The 22,878-nt window shown below is 41.6% G+C and overlaps 1 protein-coding gene across 4 annotated transcripts in view; it reads left to right on the top strand.

The window, feature by feature from the left end:
• The window catches only part of SLC35F1 (solute carrier family 35 member F1), a 952,113-nt gene that overhangs the window by 741,112 nt on the left and 188,123 nt on the right, over nt 1-22,878 (top strand). For all 4 annotated transcript variants that reach the window (XM_085611290.1, XM_085611289.1, XM_085611288.1 and 1 more), the window contains 2 exons: nt 15,925-16,084; nt 22,350-22,524. In XM_085611290.1, the coding sequence (XP_085467416.1) occupies nt 15,925-16,084; nt 22,350-22,524 (335 nt within the window). The remainder of the gene's footprint in view (nt 1-15,924; nt 16,085-22,349; nt 22,525-22,878) is intronic.

Here is a 22,878-nt window from a genome sequence, read left to right as displayed (position 1 = left end):
AGCAACTGGAGAAATATGGGACTTGGTCATTTTTTGCACTTCTGCATCATAGGGACAAGGTACTGAGGCTTGCTAGGGTGGATAAAAAATCAAGTTTGTCTGCATCTGATCTTTTTGTGGTCCTGAAAATGGGTTCAGCAGGACCACAATGTAAAGGTATTCAGCCTAGTGGAGCCTTATCTGGCTACAGCTTCAAGTCAGAAAGATTTCGAGAACCAAAAAGAGTGACTCAGTCCAAAGGGAATGTCTTAGACACAGGGGAGGAAGCAAATCCATCCCAGTGGTGAAAAACATAGGCAGCTACCAAATCCAGCTTCGTCCATTTCAAAACATTTGGCATCGAAACCTGAAGCTTCAGCAGGCATATTAGACTTTGAGTAAACCTCCCTGCCTTCAGCCGTGGACTTTGCCACATTTGAGAATTCTGACCCTCAAAAAGTAGGCCAAGTGAGAGAGTAAAAAACTTACCCTGAACTAACCACTTGATGTATTCAACCTGCGCTCTGTCAAAGTTAGCCAGAAATCACATCTAAATTTTGGTCTACCACAAACTGCATTTTTTAATGACACGTAACTTTTTGTTCAAATTTATGTCTCTAATTCCCCTCATCTGATGCAATCAAGTTGGTGTCATTTTGCTTATTAAATGTTTCTATAGTTTTCTAAATTGGTTTGGGAATGTTATTGTGTTGTTTCCTTGATTTTGAAATGTTTGGTACAGCTTAAACTTAACACACATTTCTCTGGGGAATTACTTGCTGCTTATCCCATTGTTAGCGTGGTTGAGAGATATTAACTGAGAACTGTGTTGATAGCTAACCACTGTGTATTTATTAAGTTGGCAAGGGATTTCCTGCATCCCAAATGAAAAACCCAGTTTCTGACAATGAACATGGCTTAACTAAGTTTTTGGCCATGCATTTGACCAAGGCAAAATATGGTTTCTATGTGGTAGGCAAAGGGTAACCATGATTTCACCTGTTTTTGCCATGCATTTCACTGAGATGAAAAATTGATTGTATGTGGTCATCTAGTGATAACCACGAATTAACTTTGTCAAGAAATGGATTGTGTATGGTCACCCATGAATAGTTATGTAGTAACCTTGTTTTGGACAATATTTTTGAACTGAATGACAAAGGAGTTGTGAATAACCACCAAAGGATAGCCATATTTTAAACTTTTTTTAACATGCTTTTGACTGATTCAACAGTTTCTACTTGGTTTACGAAGGATAACCATGTATTTACCTTGTTGTTTATCAAACATTTGACCACAACAACAATTGCTTTGGGTTGTGTTATACTAGAATATCATAGAGTAAATATTATCCTACATACATATTGTGCCCTAAATAGCAATTGCTAAAACATCACCCCATTGGAGTTAATAATAGAAAGTCTACATGACATTTATGTCAGACAATATTTTTGTTAACAAAATTCTGATATGCAAGCAATTTGTGCATTGTGACATTCATATTTTCATATTTTTTACCGTGATTTTCACCGGGACAATTGATGGCTTGTGCATAGTCAACCAGAACTAACCATAGGTTGACCTTCTTTTTGACCATGATTTTGATTGAGACAATATGTATGATTGAGTATGTAGTTAACCAGGAATAACCTCAGTATAATCTTGTTTTAAGAGCTCTTTTAACTGGAATGGCAAGAGGTTTGTATCTGTGTAACAAGGCATACTTATGCTTAACCTTACTCTTGACCACACTTTGAACTGGAGCAACAAATGATTTGTATTTGGCTAGTATTGGGCTAAACCTTGTGTTGGCCCATGTTTTTGACTAAGAAAACCAAAAAGGACTAAAAGTCATATCTTTTCTCTGATGGCTCACTCGGTATAGCTTGAGAAAGGCCCCACAACAATTGTTTTGCAAGATTCACCCCTCATTCCTTCTAGAGGTGCATAGATAATCAACAAAGGTCCGATCAAGTTGAGACTGAGGGAAGAAAAGCAAAACTTGCATGCCTCTATTGTTAATTTTCAAGGAGAAACTGGCTACAGCCATTTGTGAAACTAATTACTGAGATGCGTGGTTCGAGCAATAAAGAAGCACTTTGCAGGAATATAGAAAACATCTCTCTTTTCTGAAGTTAGCTTTTTATTCATAGTCCATGGTATTCAGGCATGTTTCAGTACTAGGAGTTCTATGGGTGCCAGGCTGGTCTTTCAGACCCATTGACTGTCGCTCTTTGTATGATGCAAAGTACATCCCCATTGTCTGCTTCTCCTTCCTGTTCATGGTGCTATACTACTCTGTAACCTTCAGAAACAATGTGCCTACAATTCGTGAATTAAATGAACACACAACATGTTTTCCATCCTTTGAATTATGCTTCAATAATGTATTGAAAATAGGAAAGAACATTGGCCCACATGCATCAAAGCAAAAGCCAGTCGCAAACGGGCAGATTCTCAGAATCTGCCCCTTTGCGACTGGGATTTTTTCATTTGGGATGCATCATCCCAAATGCAAAAATCGCGATTTAAGGAATCTCTAAATTGCGATTCCTTAAATTGCTATTGCATTTAAGGAATCCCAAATTGAGATTCCTTAAATGCAATGCATGAAAGTTTAAAAATTAGCGATTTCGCTAATAGGGGGAGCAAATTACCATGAAGTTGAACTTCATGGTAATTTGCAAAAGCTTTGAAAAATGCACTAAAGTGCATTTTTCAAAGTTCCATTTTCCACACACACATGCCATTGGGGCATGTGTGTGTGCAAGATGTATTCATATGCAGATTTCAGGGGTGCAACAGGGTGTCTTTTTGACGCCCTGGCACCCTTGAAATAGCATGAGCAATTTGCGATTCTCTAATTGAGATTAGCAAATTGAGAAAGTCTTCCCATTCTTTCCTATGGGCCTCTAGGCCCATAGGAATCAATGGGGAGGTATTCCTTAATTGCGACTCGCAATTTGCGAGTCGCAATTAAGGAATGTTTAGAAATCGCTATTTTGTAAGCGAGTTCTACATGCATAGCCTTTTGCTATTCCTTATTAGCGAATCCTTATTTTTCGCTATTAAGGAATCGCAAATGGCATTGTTGATGCATGTGCCAGTTAGTGATTCAGTTACAGTTAAAAAACCAATGAAAAGTGTGAGGCATGAAGAATTGATTAAATATGAATCTTTTTACTTCTTTGAACTGTTGAACATTTAGGCCCTCATTACATGAATCCCTTTGATTCGATGGGGCTAGTAACAAGAGTTGTGGGCACCATCAGCATTATAACTTTAGGACAGGAAAATGCCAACCTTCTAGATGTGGCATTTTCAGAATTGTGATTAGAAATCTGACTTTAAAATTAAAGAGGGCTATGAATTACAATTCCATAGACACCAAGTTTAAGCTGTCTACCTGCTCCCAATGGGAAGTTTTCACTTATTAAATGTAATAAAGTAACCCAAAGTCATCCTATAGGAGAGGTAGTCCTTGCAGTAGTGAAAATGAATTTAGGAGGTTTTTACCACCAGGACATATAAAACTTGAATGTACATGTCCTACCTTTCAATTACATTTCACCCTGCCCTCTGGGCTGTGTAGGGCCTGCTCTATGGGTAACTTAAATGTATTAGGCCTGGCAAGAGGTTTATTTTGTCAGGTGGAAATGACAGTTTAAACTGCACACACAGGCTGCGTTGATAGGCCTGGGACATGTTCAAAAGGCTACTTAAGTGGATGGTAAAATCAGTGCTGCAGGCCCACTAGTAGCATTTCATTTACAGGCCATGGATACATATAGTACAACTTTAATAGGGGCTTACAAGTAATTTAAATGCGCCAATTGGGTATAAGAGGAGAGAGCACAAGCACCTTACCACTGGATAGCAATGGAAACTTGCCCAGAGTCTTAAGGCCAGCAAAAGCGAGATGTGAGAAAATGGAGGAGGAAGAAAAAAAGTTTGGGGGAAGACCACCATAAGGCTGACCAGTCTAACAGAGCGGACATCACCGTAGGTCCCCTTCCTATAAGAGAACCCACCTAAGGCCTATGCCTTGGTGGGTCCTCAGCTATTGTGAAATAGCTGAGTACACAAAGGCAGAAGGAGAGAGAGAGAGAGAGAGAGAGAGAGAGAGAGAGATAGAGAAAGAGTAAAATAGACCTATGCACCTCCTCTCATGATATTTACAAGAGGTGCTTAGGTCTTACGGAAGAAGACCCACCTGAGGTATCCTCTCAAACCATGCAGATATTCCAAGATATTTGTATATAAATATATATCTAAATAGGATATACACTAAGATATTTTTAAAACACATCTGTATTCTACTTTTACTCAATTGAAATTTATCAGGAACTCCCAAGACTGGTTGAGTCCGTCAAGGTGGCATTCACATACCTTGATATGGAGAGGTCACCAATGAGGAAGTATGCCACAATAAATAACTAGTGAGGTAACCCCTCAAAATATATTTGGATACCTGCCTGGTTTGAAAGGATGCCACAGGTGGGTTCCCTTCCTATAAGATATAAGCACCTCTTGTGTGTATCATGTGTATAATACCAGGCATGAACTTGCAGGATTCAGTGTAGAAACACCGATTTCCAGAGGTTTATCTCCAAAAACATGTAATGGGGAGGAATACAGTATTGCCCCCAATCCCAGAGTTCACAATGCTCCCGGTATCTATCAGTCAATTTTGGCAGGGTAATTTACCGGGCCTTTTTCGAGTGCACTGTGCGCTCATAATGGGCCCCTAACAGTTAAGCTACAACAAGAGACCTCCGGGTGGTGCTTGCGGCACAAATGCCCTTAATGAATCAATTATTCAATGCATACAGATTACAAAATTGATAAACTTTGCAGGTTCTACCTTTCCAGTCACCCCAGTTAGGGTTCTGAAAGTTCAGGGCAGCTTAATGGGACACATGAAAGGTAAGTGTGTAATTTTGGTTCAAAAACACTATCAAAGAGTTCTTGTAGGGCCATAATACACATACCTATTATGCATTTTATAGAACATGATTATTTTGATGCAGTTTCAATTAAAAAGATACATATTTGTACAATTAGTTAATTACTGAAGAACACAGTGTTTGAAATAGCTACAGTATAAAGAACAAACATTTTTTAAATATGTTGTTTGAAAGGCAGGATTTACTGAAGACATATTTTGCTGTGCTATTAAGCACATTGTGCCTGTAGAGGTTAGATGTTTCTGAAGTTGCTTTGGAAACCTTCAGGTACCAATTGCTATTAGTATGTTCTGTATTCTTTACATTTCACGAAGAAGATTCTATTTGAACAAAGGGCAATTGTGAAGCTTATCGAGTGACTTGGCACGTCCATGATCTAAATGCACTCTGATGCTTAGAGGCTAATGAGATGATGGCAAGGAAACCAGACAGAGACAGTGCTGTCCATTGGGTGACATCCGTGCTTCACGGGAGTTATATCACATCCTCAAATTATAGAAAATAATTTACAGTAATCACATAATTCCTGAAAAATAGGTGTTTTGAAACCACAGTTTGTGCAATAAAAGTAGTCAAACATATAACAAGTAGTTAAAATTCATAATGCATTTCTAAAAGAAAGATGCATTATACTAAATTGGTATAGGCGCAATACACCTAATGATTGTTAATTACTTTGTCAAACTTTACAGGGCTGCTGCAAACACTTTGGAAGTCATTTAGAACTCTGTGCTAATTGCAGTGAAAATATCAATGCAGGGGGAATTAACATCTGATTTCGAACTATTCGATTTAAATTAGGGAACGCAGGGAAGTAGCTGCATCACCTTGTGGTTTCGCAAATTTTTATGGACCCATTTACCGCCATATACTGTTAGCGGTAATGGCAGACATTTAATTTCTGGAATTACTATGTATGTGACTCAGTTTTTGCTCTTTGTTGCTGTTTACTGTGGAGTCCCCTTTGTCATGACCTGAACGTACGACCGTCCGAGCAGCTCCAAAAACACGTACATTTGGCATCGCATCAAATAGAATAGCTGTGTGATCTTCCTAATGTATATTCATTAGGCAGGTTGTTTTGCAAACCCCTTTGAATGTACAATTTGTGATCTGACCTATTAGTACATTGGTAACATTGCCCTTTGCATTCATATTCACAACATTTGGTGTGCAAATCGAACACTCCGGCTTTCACATGCGAATTCTACATCAGGACTTAGCTCCAAGTGTTCCAAGTTCAGGAGTTTCCTTAAGCACAGGTGTTTATGTTGAGGCCTCAGGTTAGAGTTCAGGGCATTCAGGTGACTCTAGTTAGTTCCACTGGACATGCAATCAAGACTCAGTTTAGTACTACTGGGTATTCAACAAGGACCCTGGTTATTTCCACTTGATATTGGGTTTGAAGGCGCGGAGGGTTGTACACAGCATGGAATGTGCAAAGATTGACACTCTTAACGATGACAAAGGTGAGGTCTGCATTGAAGATGATGCCCAGGCATCAGAGCCATTTGACCAGTTTGTTGCTGGTGTAGCACTAATATCCCAGCTTTAGTTCCATTATCCCGGAGCAAATTCTCCTTCATTCTCTGGTAGATCCTAAGGCCATTGGTGATGTCTGTCTAGCTTACGGAATCATTCACCAGGCAGATGTGAATCGTGGGGTTGTTGATATTCATATAAAAATAAATCTGTTGGGTTATGTAGACATTAAGCAATGACGGATTCAGAGAGGAGTCCTCTGTTACCATACCAGAGGCCCAAACCAGACAGCCCATTGATATCAGAGAGGAAGGAAGCAGCCATGGTACGTCTGATGGGTCATGCATGTCAACCCAATGGGACTTGTTATGAGTCTCCATGTAATTCCCATAGGGTCAGTAGCAAATACGTCCTGTCCTATTACACTTACAATATCTGTGAGAAGAACGGGGATCCCGTTTGTTTCACCTGGGGATTTAGGCTCCTGAAAGTGGGACTTCCCACTTGTCATTCCAAAAATGCCATGCAACACCTGGTGTTACAGGTGCCTCTGCTATCCATGAGTCCGGAGGTGGGGTCAGACCTACCAGGCCTCACAATGGGGATCTCATAATGATTCGCATTATAAACAAATTGATCCAATGCGATTGTAAGCCACTAAGCAATCATGAAATAAAAAGGTTTGCTTTCCTTTCCTCCAGGCAGGGGCGGCTCTAGGCTCATGGTGGCCCTGTGCAGGGAGCGTAGGTAGGGGGCCCCGGAAGAGGGGGTCGGGGCGGGGCGGACTCGGAAGCCGGAGGCCGCCAAATCCCTGCCCGGGGCCGCCACGAATATGTATTGTATCCGATTCCTCGTGGCGGCCCCTGGGGTTTGGCGGCCCTGTGCAGGTGCACAGCTTGCACATGCCTAAGGCCTCCCCTGCTCCAGGTGCGGAGCTCCACTCTGATGTCTACCCGAGGGGTTTCATTTCTGGTCCTGCATTCTGATTGTAACCAGAATATCAAAAACATGTTTTTGCATTTTTTTCTTTTAATTTGAGAGCTGTAAATGCTGAGGTACCCTACGTTTTTATGTTTTTTGTCTGCATTGTCTAGGATAAACAACATAAATGAATTATTTGATAAAGACAAACTATGAATAATTCAACAGGTGTGTGGATGAGCGATGATATATTTATGTCTAAATGTAAAATGACTCTAATAATGATGAGCTTTGAGCTGCTCTTCTGGCTAGAATAGCATTTTTCGAAATCAATAAGCAATCATACAAAAGGATAGTTGATGTATTATTCCAGTCAACTGATCTAAACCTCAACGGTACATTTTTATTTAACATTTCAGGTTCATTTGTGTGTCCGGCTAATGAATGCTAATTAAAAAAAACATTTGACAGCAGTGGGATAATTATGTATCAAGATTAATCATAGAAATCATTATTAAAACTATTATAAGCATTCAACCTCATTAGAGCTGTAATCCAAAACTTCCCTGCTCTATTTTAATAGCAACAGTTTAAAGAAACTATCCCAAGCAATTGTGAAATGTATTTAAAAATGGTATTGCAGATGAATATTGCTGGTTTAAAATAGTAACATTAGACACAATTCTGAAGAGGCTGTGAGATATAGAATTGATGGTACATCTTGTGGGAACTCTAACCCTATAACAATGCTTATTGACAGTGTAATAGAAGGGGCAAAAAGAGGAGAAAGGGCCAGGCATGCGCTCCTAGTCAAAGGCACTTCAATTCTGATACATGCCATAACGCTTATTGCCGAATCATTCTAGGCTTAAATATATATATATATATATATATATATATATATATATATATATATATATATATATATATATATATATATATATATATATATATATATATATATATATATATATATTACCTACTGGCGGTCGCCAGTAGGTAGTTATAGTTAGGACCCTGTTTCCATAGGAAAACCGCAACATTCTATTTGGAATAACTTTGGCGCCGGTGGACGAATCCTCGCGAAATTTTCAAAACTAATGGGGCGCTACGCTCCGCTCCTACCCTGAAAGTATCGGGGGGATTCGTCAAGCGGGGGCTGAGAAAAAAGGGGGGTCCCAAAACGCGTTTTTCCCATGCATTTTTCCATAGGACCTTTAGACACAGCTACAGCCCGAACGGCTGAACAGAGTTACTTGAAATTTGGCAGAGAGGTAGTCTACAGGTCAAGGAAGTGCCTTTTGTAGGTCTGGTGTAAATCTGTTCAGTAGTTCCTGAGAAAATAGCATTTAAATCAATATATATATCTGTGGCAGCTTACGGTGCGCTTACCGTGCGCTTACGGTAAGCTTACCGTACGCGTACGGTGCCGTGCGCGAGCGCGATTCTGATTCGCTGTTAGATCTTAGTAAACATTCGAATCGGTCGAAACCAGGAAGCGGCGGCCGCCATTTTCTCTCTCGCACTCTGAGGGGGGGAGGAAAAACAAAGGTTGAAAACATGTAAAGGGGCAGGTTAGACAGCTCCTAACCACCTATCCTTGATTAAGGTGTCCCAAAAGAACACCCAAGGCAAAAAATTCAATTCTATACTTTTTCGAAAAAAAGGCGATTACGCTTACCGTACGCGTACGGTAAAAATTAATTTATAAAAAAAAGAATTATCCACATTTTCCCCCCCCCGTGTGCAAAAGGTGCCCGCAGGGCACCATTTGTGCATGACATATAAATCCAAGGAACATTTAATAGTTTACCTTTCACAACGAAGCGCATAATATGTCCTCCGTGTGCGGACGGTGCGCGAAGCCCATCCAGCGTAACGTGGGCACGCGGTGCGCGTAGCGTGCCCACCGTGCGTGCACGGCACTAACTGCGTAAAGTGGGCGCGCGGTGCGCGAAGCGCACCGCGTGCTCACTGTGCGCGCAGGGTGCGCGAAGCGCACCGTGCGCGCACGGAACGAACTGCGTTAAGTGGGCGCGCACGCCACGAACGGCGTAAAGTAACTTAGCATTTAAAAAACCGTACAAATTCACTGAAAAAACCATAGGTTTCACACACGTTATAGTTAGGAATTAGCATTTAAAAAACCTTGCAAATTCACTGAAAAAACCATAGGTTTCACACATGTTATAGTTAGCTGGACATTTTACTCATAAAAAACCAATGAAATTCCCCCGTTATAGTTAGTGCAGGCAACTATAACTCACGCGACCGCAATCCTCTGCTGATGACATATGTGTCTTTATGAAAAAAAAATATTTGTAATATATGTATAGCTAAAATTTAATGGAAGAAGACATGGGCAAATAAGTGTCTAAATACAGTATTAGCATCAGCAGAGGATTGCGGTCGCGTGAGTTATAGTTGCCTGCACTAACTATAACGGGGGAATTTCATTGGTTTTTTATGAGTAAAATGTCCAGCTAACTATAACATGTGTGAAACCTATGGTTTTTTCAGTGAATATATTTTTTTTATGTGTGGAAAGGGGTGTTCTGAGACAGCTAAATGAGATTTGAACCTTTGTCAGAAAAATGATTTTACAAGCTGACATTGGCAAAACCTAGTCGGCTCCTCCTTCCTAGCTCGCTAGTTTAAATGCAGCGTTTCCGATAGTACACACGTGATCTGCGGTGCTACAAAGCTGCACCAACCATTGTATGGACGTTGATTCACAAAAGTGTCAAGGGAAGGGACACCACTCAGCAAGTGCCCCCTGATGGCATTACAGGTTTGTCCATTTTTCTCGCCCTTACCTCCTCAACAGCCTAATATTTGCTGATGAGCGGTAACGAGAAAGGCAAGGATTTGCAACCTCTGGAAAGTAAACAGAGCACTTGGGTCCTGCTTAGGTCCTGTTGCTGCCGCTGATTTCATGGGCCAATAGAACCGGGGCAACAAGGATAGCACTGGGTTCACAAAGAAAGCAGCTGCTACCCTTGTTCTGGGCCCGCTTTAGTGAGGGTGGAGCCCAGTGCAACCATTGATTTTGCCGACCCCCCACCCCTATGCCCTCCTCCTCGGATTCCTTCCCTACTACCCAGCAAAGAGACCCCTATTTTCTCCATAGCCCCTCTCTCATATACATTTCATTTATTTTAAAGCGCTGGTAAAGGCTGGCTTTACTAATCCACTCAGCTACACATAAAATACAGATCTGTTCTTTGCAGCAGGTTTATTGACCCTCTGTGCTACTTTATGAGGAACTCTGAAGCAGATGCTTTTCAGGTCAGCGCCCTTTGCAGCCGCACCAGTCACACCGCTGTAAAGCCAGCCCTGCCGGTGTTTACCTCTATTAATTATTTTTATAACTAATTCTAGCATACAGATTAGTTCGTCTTAATCAATTTTCATTCTCAAAGCCACCTTGGTATCCCTATTAAAAAGCCATGAGGATCAAAACATTTATTTATGTACCTGATGTTTTATAAAAACACTGGCATGTCTCCTTGTAGACAGGCTGCAGATGTATGCAGTACCAACTATTCCATTATGCAAGTCTATGCACACAACCAGGGCTAACTTAACAAAGAACTCATTTCAACAGACACCCCAAAAGCCCAGGATCAGACCCTGAGCTCCAAAAGGCTGAATCAGGCTGCCCTGCAATGACTGAGTGCCTTGGCCTTATTTTCAGAACACTGGGGAGGGCTTCTCACTCATTCTAGATACTTCCTTCCTCCAAAAATGCTCTTCGGTCCTATGGAATTGAGGGACAGTAGCACTGCTGATCATTGGCTCACACTTCCACCAATCTCTTTACCGAGTACTGGGCTGTGCGGGAAATGTATCTATTATGGGTAGGCACCAAGAATGGACTGTGCTTGTTGTCTTACCAGGTAAAATAAGCAGTGATTCATTTGAGCCAGTGATTACAGGTGGGGCCCATTGGCTCTCATAAGCCTCATCTGTAGGGAAATATTTATCAAATTGTCACTTGGCCCAACACAGCAAGCAACCTTGCTGTCCTGCACTGCGTGAGAGGGCAGGAATGTGCAGTATTCAACATCATCCTGCGATTTCCTGTCCTTACCATGCACTGGCGTACTCTTGGCTGCCTAGAGCCAATGCAGGCATCCTTGCACCGACGCCTCACTGATGACCTCAGCAACCACCAATTCCTCAATAACACACAGTCTGAATTCAGGTCGAACCACAGTACAGAAATAGTACTAATCGCCGCCACAGACGGCATCTGCATGATCCTTGACAGAGAAGACATGGCAGCCCTCATTCTTCCTGACCTCTCTGCAGCATTTGACATGGTTTCACACCCAATCCTCATCAGGCACCCTCAGGAACTTGGCATTTATGGCCTGCTCTCCTCTGGCTCTGTTCCTTCTTAATGGACAGAACACAAGCTGTCAATGTGGCACCATACTCCTTGAAAACCCACAAACTCATCTTCAGAGTGACTCAAGGTTCATCGCTCAACCCCACTATCTTTGACGTATACATGATCCCTCTGGCCAAGGTCATCAATGTACATTTCTAAATCCTATCCTACGCTGACTACATGAAGCTCATACTCTCCCTCTCAGACTATACCTCCAACACAGGAAACAAGTTCACCACCTGTATGACCAAAATCACTAACTGGATGAAAGCCAACTGTCTCAAGCTCAACACGAGAAAGCCAGAAGTAGTGATATTTAGAAAGCACATCTCACCATGGGAATCCAACTGGTGGCCGACTGAACTCAGACCCACACCCACAGCCAGCATCCATGCCAGGATCTTCAGAATAATTACCAACAGCAAACTGAACATGACCACATACGTCAACGCGGTCACTGCATCCTGCTTCCAGACCAGGGAGATGCTGAGGAAAATCTTCAGATGGCTCCCAAGCAACACTAGAAAAGCTGTCACTCACTATGGAAAAACCCTCTATGCTCGGATCACCAAGAAACTCACTATGAGATAACAAGCCATCCAGAACTCAGCTGCCAAACTCATCCTCGGCCTCTCACACAGAATTCACATCACACCCTACCTCAGGGAGCACCTCTGGCTCCTGATACACAAAGACGCTCATTTCAAACTCCTCACACATACATTCAAGGCACTACACAACTTAGGCCCCACGTACCTCAAGAGTCACATCTCCTTTCACCAACCACCCAGACACTTCCTCTCCATAGGACTCACACTCAAACCCATACCGCGCGTAAACAGAACCAGATCAGGATGATGGATGTTCTCTTACACCACTCCTAAAGCATGGAACGGCCTCCCACTCCACACCAGAGCCTTCTACTCTCTTCTGGCTTTTCAATTAACCAACCTACAGAACAGCAAGGCTAGGCACACACACCTGGGTAGCACCAGGATACCCTCCTGGGTGAAAATGCGCTTTACAAATACACATAAGATAACATAATGCAACACAACATAACATATAACTCTTTTCAGCAAAGTATATCTTATCTAGAACCATTTCATTAATGTTAAATGAAGATATCGGCAGTATATGTTGTAGAAACAGTCATGAATTTCCCCCTTATGTAACAAAGCAAAAAATGCTGCAACATTTGCAAAAGTTGAAAAATATTCCATAATATCTGCGAGGGTTGAAAACACACTTTGCACACCCCAAATATGCATTAAAAAACACACTGACAAAGTTCCAAGGAGCAGAGAGGGAACTTTACATTGAGTATTTTTATTGATGGAGGATCTTTGAGGTTCAGTACGTAGAATAAAGATGTGGGGGTCAATTAAGCCCATATCAGTGAAAGTAGCATGTGATGGAGAAGGGGTAGCAGGTAACTGAGACAGTACTAGGTGGCAAAGTGACTATTATGTTCACTCAAATTTACTGCACACATATTTACATTCAGGGAGTGGGAGAGTAATTGGATTGCCCAAAAACACTTCATTTATCTTTCCTGTGCCAAGAAATTGGAACCAAGGCATTTGGAATCAGGGGTCACCCACATGGTCACTAGAAGACTTATCCTCCCTTTCACTGAAACTGAAATGGCTTAGGTGAGTTTAGTGACCAGTGTGCTAAAATCTCTCCTGTTGTATAGCTCCTTGAAGGCTTTTCAAAATTAAAGCAAAGTAAAGGAAGCAATGCTTGAATTAATCTTAACCACCGATGATCGCTTGAGGACACATTTCAGTCCATCATTTTTTGCCCACTCTGCCCTTCTAAACAGAGACCAGACATATGCTAGTAGCCAGGGTCCAGCTCCTAAAGGAACCATTTAGTCCAGACTGCCAGGCCACGTTCCCTTCAGAAATGAATGCAATCAGTCCCATTCTGGTGTTTGCCTACCTGGGCCTCTCAAGTGCTGTGCAGCTTGAGTCCTAGGGCACAGTGAAAATGAGACACCGCAGCCTCTATCCACACCCCTGAATTGCCCATTGGACCATGATTTCAATACTCGAGGAGGAAAAGCAATGTATAATGAATGGAGAGTGTGGTCGCCCATATCCTACCCCGCCACCATGCACTTGGGCACTAAAACGCTAGACAATGCGGTCAACCTGAGCGTGGGACTGGTGGTTATGAGAAAACTGAGTGTTCAAACTTCTGTTCTGTCATTCCCGGCTTTTTCATTATAATCTTCGGGGTCGGAATTTGATATTTGCAATGACAAGCAAACATATGCAAATGTGTATTTTGTTTACATTTTCCTGCTCTTTACACCTAGTTTGAATATGCATTAAAAGCAAACACTGCAGGAAATAGGGGCTTTTAATAGTGGTGTGCTCATCCGTAGTTATGAATTATGGAAATGATGACTCATTTGTCAGAAAGAACAGGGGACACCACTTTTGAGGTAAACATTTATTTTAGGTTGACTTTTTTCTAGTTTCTAAATATAGTCATGGCCGTGGGCTGAAGCTTGCTGAGCAAAATAAAGTTGGTCTCAGAGTATGGTGTCTGATTCAAACTAATTCCTACATCATTGTGATGTGTAATGCGACTGCCAGACATAGCTAGTTTAAACTAAGAAATAAAACAAGTATTGGAAAAGTCAATACGTCTGGGTTTAAATTAACTCAAGCAGTGCAGGCCCATGAAAGCTAATTATAGGAGCAAGAGAGGTTGGCAGACAAAGGAAGCAGGAACAAGAGGGGATGTTGAATGGGGGAAAGAAGAGAACACAGGGAAGACAGAGGGGCTTAAAGAAGTAACAAGAGGGGTGGTAGTCTGAGAAACAGAAAAGTGTGACACACAAGATAAAGCAAAGGCAGGAAGTAGTCAGGAGATGCATACACTAGAGAAAAAAGTGAAAGGGAAAGAAACGAGCGAAGGAGCCAACAGAGAGGCCTGTCGAAAGAAAGCGCTCCATTGGAGGTGGAAAGATACCCTTTAACAGTCAACACCTAAAGTTGAGAGAGAAATACTCATCTGGGCCCAGCCAAGTTGTGATTGACTTAGTCTCTAGCTAATGGCTAAAAATGGCTGATCAAAAAAGTCGGTGTTTGAAAGGTGCAGACCCCAGACCCACTCTAAGGGGCAGATTTACAAGGAAAGTGACAGCCATTTGACTGCGCCGCACTGAGTCACTTTCAAAGCACAGGGATGCAACATATTTACAACAATGTCATATCTCTATTTCAAAACTATCAATATTCATAACTATGTCGCATCTCTGTGCTTCCCCCTACTATGGCGCACAACCTGCTGCCATTTGCCGGCGCAGGCAATCTTGCATCATGGTGCAAGGATGCCTGCGTCGTGGGAAGATTGTTAATGTGCAGGAAAGCTTCCCTTCCTGCACATAGACAATCAGAAATGGCGTTTTTCAACTTCTGTGTGTGCTGCATTAGCACATATAGAACTTGCAAAAAGTAATTGTTTTACTAGCAAACTCTTGGGAAATCAGATAACCCACACACTTGATTGACAAGGTCGCATATTGTGATCCTTGCAGGTTGGCACATAGTCTGATGGTCAATCAAAGATGGTATGTTAAAAATATACAGTGCTTCAAAGTGCATTAATACTTTTGTGAAGTAATATAAAACATGGAGGCATATGTACAATACAAGTGGTGGAACGAGGCTTAATGCTGTCCTGTAAATAAGGCGATGCCCCTATCGCCATCACAACGTCGTAGTGGTGGTGATAGGGGCTTGTAAATATGCCCCATGGTTTATTGTTACTGCATTGCTTCTTAGTTCAATGAGAAGAATTGCCAATATTTCACCACCTGAAGCTCTCAATTAGATCTCTTTATTTAACCTTTGTTTTTCCTCCTGTAGACGGGATTTGGTCTTCTTTAAACAGTTTCAAACTTTGCTCATGAATAACTCAACCGCAAACCTAAACAGTGACACAAACCCATACGTAAGTTCTCACCACAAGTAGTAACCATAATAAGTGTAGAAACTCATTTTTTTACAGTGCCTGCTGATGTCGACATTACTATTTTCATTCTTGTTTGAATCCTTATGTGTTTTTTTACCTGGTTAAAACAAAATGCCTCTTTGACCAGTGCTATGTTGGTATAAAGGCTTCAAGTTCATGCATTCTCCTTCTTTCTTCTTCTGCTAGCTCCTTGGCTGCTTCATCATTCCTGTGGTGATATTGCTGTCCTGGTTCTTCCTGCTGGTGCGATACAAGGTCGTGCACTTCATCGGAGTGGTGGTGTGTATCTTAGGAATAGGTTGCTTGGCCGGTGCGGACGTGCTCGTTGGAAGACAACTGGGAGCAGGTGAGTGTACTGGGGTCTTCTTCTAATGAACAGGTATTCGCAAATAAAGCAGAAATATTGATGTTGTGTTACTGCTCTATAAATTAATAGCAAGGCTTGAGCTAGAGTGTTCTGTCCAGTTCTTCAGGCCAAATGTGCAAGAACAGATGAGAGAGAATCTAGAGGAGCATGCCAAGAGCGCATATGACTTAGGGCCTTATGTACTAAAGTGTTTAACAGTGGCAATGCTTTCTGATTTGGTAAATCTGAGGGTTAATGACAGCAAAAGCACATTTAACATTTCGTTAAAAAAAATTCAGAATCTTTAAATGGGTATAGAATACAACAAGGAGTCACTATTTAGAAGGGGTCTGTTTAGGGCATCTCTTCCAAATACAGATTCCTTGAGGTATTTATTATTGTTTTGCGACTGAAATACAGACCGAACCATTATTATTTTGCCACCTACTCAAATGAGGTGGGAACCTATTTGCAAACTAGAAATGGTGCCCAGGGTACCCCTTCCCTTTTGTGAATGTTGATAAATCGTTTTTTGGAGTAGGCAATAGGTAAAGGGAGTACTGCTTACTCTTAGAAAATGTTTATGTAACTTTTTATATCTTTTAAATGCATCCCTTTTTCCTTTGAGGAAAACGGGCTCCATTTTTTTTTTAAAGATTGCTTTCTTTTAAATCAATCACTAACATGGTGCTCTGCTGAACCCAGCAGGCCACCATCTCTGTGATTTTGGCCTATCCAACTGTGTCACAATTTGTGATCTACCTCATAAATATTGATGAGGTAGGTCAAATTGTGATCTATTACAGTTCAGTATTTTGTGAACTGATCAATTATTTAAGCCTGGTCGGTAAGCTCCGCTCCGTTTGCGGAGTTTTGCGCACTATGCGGAGTTCCCAAAAACGCGCACTGGAGGGGAGTTTTTTTCCTTGCTTGCGCTCGTCAACGTCAAGTTGGCGAGCGCGAGCGAGGAAAATCCACCTCCTGGCGACATTTTTCCTTGCACACGCTCGCAAAGGTCTAGTTGGCAAGTGCAAGCGATGAAAATCACCCTCTTAGTGAGATTTTTGAACGAGGGTGGTTGGATTTGTCAATGCGAGTGGTTGTGGTAGGTCACGACCACTCGCGTTGAGAAACCTTCCGTTCACGTTGAAAAAGCTGCAGCTCGAGTAGAAAATCTACTCGAGCAGCAGAAAGGAAGCTGCGCCCTCTTGTGCCTTTCGCAATGATTTTACAGCATGGGGCAAACACCAGGATCTCCAAATAACCACGAACGGCATGACCCTAACGTACTCCGATGCTCGCGGAAATACGCTTTGAGCTGTACAGTTTTTTTGTCACTTCGCGGAGTTCCATGTAGCGGAGCTCCGCAAACTCCACCCAGGCTTACTAATAGTACATAGGTTGGTTTCCAAAATCAAAATGATTCAGTAAAAGTCAGTGTGCAATTTGCGACCACTTTTATCAAATCATTTCTTTGTAAATTAGGACACTAGATCCAAAATCTTATGAGTCAACTAGCATCAGCTGTAATCTGTGTAATGAGAAAAAGAGCAAATAATGAGTGTCAATATAGCTGAGAGGTGATCATAGGCTGAAGTACAAGGCAATTTTACAGTCACAAAAATCAAATTTGAGCCTTTGAGACCGGAAAATGGCATTTTTAAATGTACAAAGCCCAAATTACAATTCGGTAGCACATTACCAAATCGCAATTTGGGTTTCAGCCTAAATACAGAATCGATATGTGGAAGGGGCGTGTAAGGGGTGTCTCTTCCAAATATTAATTTCTTATCTTATGAATTAATGTTTTGTGACCAAACTCTTGTCGCAAAACATTAATATTTTACCACCAAATTGAAATTGGTGGTGACCATTTGCAAACGGGAACGGGTAACCAAGGGAACACTTCCCCTTTGTGAATGTTAAAAAACTGTTTTTAGGAACAGGCAGTAGTCTGACTGACTGAATTATTTATTAAGCGCACTATTACCGAGGCGTCTTGGCGGTGAGTGAGGATAGGGAGTGGTTGCTCCTAAACTAGGATTTTGTGAAACAAGATCTTGTTAGCTTGCACGCGTAGCTCTGTAGGGAGGGAGTTCCATAGCTTTGCCGCTTGAAATGAAAAACCCTTGCCTCCCCATCGGGCTCTTTTTATCTTAGGGATGCAAACCAGCCCCAGACTGCCAGATCTTAATGCGCGGGTCGGTTCATACCATAAAAAAAGAGATTTAATATCCGCTGCACCTCCTCCATATACAGCTTTGTGAACTAGGCATAACCCTTGAAATGCACCCTTCGTCGGACTGGTAGCCAATGTAGCTGCCTTATGCCATTCGACGTCGGGTGATGTTTAGGAAGATCCAGCAATATTCTTACAGCAGCGTTCTGCAATGACTGAAGTTTGGAAAACTGTCTTTCCAAAGTTCCAACATACAGTGCATTGCAGTAGTCGATTCGCGATAGAACCAAGGCTCCTACTACCGTTTTTCTTAAAGAAAAAGGCATAAATGGCAATATTTTTCGGAGGACCTTAATCATAAAAAAGCAGGCCGTGGTAATTTGATTAACTTGAGAAGTCCGTGATACCACTGACAGCTCCTAAAATGTGTTTGTAAAATTGTTCATATTCTTTTTTAAATGTATCCTGTTTTCCTTTTAGGAGAACAGGCAGCTTTTAAGAAAAATAACAATGGCCATATTTAGAAGCTATAACAGACATGGTGGTCTGCTGACACCTGTGAATCTAACCAATTGTAGAGGGTCTACATTTGCGACCTAACTCATGCATTTCAATGAGGTAGGTTTGATTGCGACCCACTGCGTATCATTTTTTTTTAAACTAATCTATTAATAGATAGGCTGGTTCACAAAATACCAATGAATTCAGTAAAATTTGGTGTGCAAATGGCAACCACTTTTACTGGATCCGTCTTAGTAGACTCCTAATAAAAAAATGCTAATTGAAAATTGTTATTTGATGCAATCTATGATTTCTTATTAGAAATCTTTGTATATCAGACCCCACATCCCAATCAAATCTCTCAAACTACACGTCTTTAAGGAAGAGTTCACAGGATGACACTCAGGGTGTTTCTCTTTGCAGAAAAGGTTTTAACCATCATTATAAGTAACAGATGTCTCCCTGTTGCAAACTAAGCTTGTGTGCTATGCATAAGGTTATTAAGATATTCATTTGCTCTGCAAGCAATTTCCACTAGCATTGAAGAAAGAGACATGTATTATGTCTGCGGCAATGGCCCTCTGCTCTGTTTCAATGTAAGGCCTGCTCTCTGTAATACCAATTATATGCTGTTGCTTTCAAAATATGAAGTTGCTTAATTTTATTAGCAGTGTGTCTGTGTGCTTCATGCATCTCAGATCATGTTTTCATTACAAGGTATGTACCAACACTCAAGAGAGTTGGAATGTGTACCCCAACTAGTAGGCGTTCTACATTTTGCCCTTCATACTTTCACAAGGCTTCCGAAAGCACCTATGCTAGGTGATGCGCCCAAGGTTCTGAATGAATGAATAGTGGGACTTCTAAAGCTCACAGCTACTGCTAGAGTGTCAAGGCGCTTCACTCATGACAGGCAATTTAGTCCTTGAACAGGTGGGTTTTCAGATGTTTACAAAAGGTATTAATATCCTGGATGCTGCTGGGGGTACGAGGAGAGCATTGCAATGTCTGGCCGCTAGTACTGAGCAGGCCGAGCAGGCCCATTTTTTCCATCTGGTGTGAGGGATACACAGCAGAAGAGATGATTGAGATCTCAGGGATCTATTAGGACAGTAGGGGACCATTCTGTCCTGAGTGTATTTAGGGCCAGTCCTGTAGAAGGCTGCATGTGCTATTGTCAGTCCTTTAAAGATAGCCTTCTTCTCTACTGGCAGCCAATATAGCTGCCTGTGGTAGTGAGATAATGAAGAGCGTTTAGGCAAGTTAAACAGGAGGCATGGGGCCATGTTCTGTACTTTTTGAAGTCTTTATATCAGGCAATCAGTTAAACTGAGGTACAGGCTAATAGCGTAGTCAAGTCTCGACAGAATCATAGCGTGGACAACAGTTTTCTGAGCATCCCAGGGCAGAAATTTTTAAAACGGCTTTAACATCTTGAGAATCCAGCAAGAGGTTTTAAGTGTAGCTCAGATCTGGGGCTTGAAGGATAGCTTAGTATCTATAAGAACTCCCAGATTCCTGGCCATTTCAGTTAGGGGGGTACAGCTGGGTTGCAAGGCAGTGGACCAGCCTATCAGGGTTGTACTGTAGGACTTTAGCCCTCAGCCATCCCATCACATCCGATACACAGCAGAAAAGTTGTTGGTTTCTCCAGGCTCATTATTATTGTAGGTCAATAGGAGTTGATTGTCGTCTGCATATGAGACAACACAGATGCCAAAAGATTCTAAAAAATGCGCTAGTGGGGTCATATAGACTTTGAAAAGTGTGGGGCTCGGGGCAGAGCCCTGAGACACTCCATACCTAAGTTTTTGGGCATCAGAGTAGTAGGGTTTAAGTCAAAATGCCTGTTCCCTATCTTCCAGGAAGGACCTCACCCGGGACCATGCCTTCCCCTCTGCTCCAATCTGGGAGAGTCAAAGAAGCAGGATCTCATGAGAGATCGTGTTGAATGCCGGTGAGAGGTCTAATAAAATTGCTGTGGAATTTTGACCAGGAAAAAACGGGGGGACTAATTCAGTTGAGCAACAACAGGGGCTGGAATTCAGGGGCACCTCTGTTTATGCTTGCTGAATTTTGACCTGCATCCAGTTTAAATTTAATGGAATCAGTTATTTCCATCAGAACAGACTCGGTAATGTGACGGTCTCTAAAGCCAGACTGAGATGGATGTAAAACCGTGTTACTGTCAAGAAAGAGAGTCAGTTGGGTATCCACCACTTTTTCAATGGCTTTGGCTGCCCAGGAAAGCAGAGAGATGAGTCAGAAATTAGTTAGATTGTCAGGGTCAGCGTTAGTTTTTTTAGTAGTGGGATCACGTTTGCTTTTTTCCATGCTAAGGGCACTATCCCTGAATGTTGGGAGGGGGTAAATAGATCCTGTAACGTAGAACCTAAGACGTCTCTTAGGAGGCTCACGGTCATATTATACACATGCTGGTCTGACCCTCAATCCCGATGTCCATTCAAAGATGCCAGTGGAAGATACGCTTTATTACGTTGTATTGTGTCATGTTATTTCATATCATACCATGTCATATCATGTCATGTTATGTTAGATCAGATCATATCATGCGTCATGTCATGTTGTCCTGTGTTGTATCGCATTGTGACGTATCATGTCATGTTGTTAGATTTCATAAGTGTCCATTCACCCTCAAGGTCTCTTGACGTTGTAGCCAAATTAGATGAGGGCAGAAGGCTAAAATGAATGTGCCATTACAGGGGGTGTGGAAGATGTACTGGAATAAATAGAGTCAGGTTTTACGTTACTTCTGAACTTATTTTTAAGGTCAAGGCTATGTGGATTACGCTTGCACAATATAGCTCTTCACTGTCCCTGTTGTATGCCTTCCCCCAGCAAAGAACCAACACCAATTGCATACAGTTTGCACTATTTCCAACTCCACACCAATATGTGGATTCAAACAAGGTGCCAAAAGTTGCTGGGAAATAAAAAAAAAACAGCACAACAAGACTTTTTCCATGTGAGATCATACAGCTCGTTGAGAGCAGCAAGCCTTAGTAAGGAGTTTACACCAGTACCAGTTAATTAAAAAGAAATATCCCTAATTGCCATACTACAGTTCTATTTGCCCATTCCTGCATCACTAACAATAGGCATTCTAGAATGTCTGGCTGATGCCATCAGGTGGGGTATGAGCTCTGTTGTGGCATCATTCACCTGATGGCCACTTTAGTAAAGTACCACTACCTCATCCTGGTCACAGAGGTCTGAAAGGTCAAGAATGAATATAAAAAAGTTTGCCTAGAGCTCTTTCCAAGAGGAAAAGCAAATTTACTGGGTCAGGAGCAGTGACTACATGTTAAAAAAGTTTTGGAAGTGAAAAGGGCAGACTTATACTCACAGATACTGCATGAAAAGTAAATTGTAGGCTGAATACATCAGTACCATCAAGTGCATAGCACTTGGAAAAGGGGACATATGGAATTATCGCTCTGTAAGAGATGAACTAACTCTCTGCTCAAGATGATTCTACACCCTCACCTCTTTATTGTGGATGTTTCAAATGTATTTTGACTTGAAGAGTAGCACTGGAGAATTTTGTGGTCTTTTACTTTCAAGGGGAGTACCTGTTTCCAGGTGAGAACAAGCTGCTGGGAGACCTGTTTGTGCTGGCCGGAGCCACACTGTACGGCATCTCCAATGTCTGCGAGGAGTACATTGTCCGGAACCTCAGTCGGGTGGAGTTCCTGGGGATGATTGGCCTCTTTGGATCCTTCTTCAGTGGAATCCAGCTGTGAGTAGAGAAGTTATCTTATATGCTTGTTCTATGTAATATGCATTTCCTATTTTTCTTTGTCCATTTTTTATGTTGTGGTATATTATTGATTTTGTCTTTCCTTTCTAATAATATGCGCATTTCTTATCTTACGTGCATTTTTGCATTATGAGCATTTTAAATGATTTTATGGGCATTACTTGAGCTATTTTACGTTCATTTTGTATGTGTTACATGCCCTTTTAATTTTGTATCCATATCTTATGCTATTTTATGCGCATTTTCTATGGGCTGTCCATTTTTTGTTATCTTATGTACTTTAAGTGCATTTTCTGTCTTAAAATATGTGCATTTCTTTTATTGTGTATGTTT

The sequence above is a fragment of the Triturus cristatus genome, chromosome 6 (genome assembly GCF_964204655.1).
Source record: "Triturus cristatus chromosome 6, aTriCri1.1, whole genome shotgun sequence".
NCBI classification, from domain to species: Eukaryota; Metazoa; Chordata; class Amphibia; order Caudata; family Salamandridae; genus Triturus; species Triturus cristatus.
This window is presented reverse-complemented; position numbering and strand designations above follow the sequence as displayed.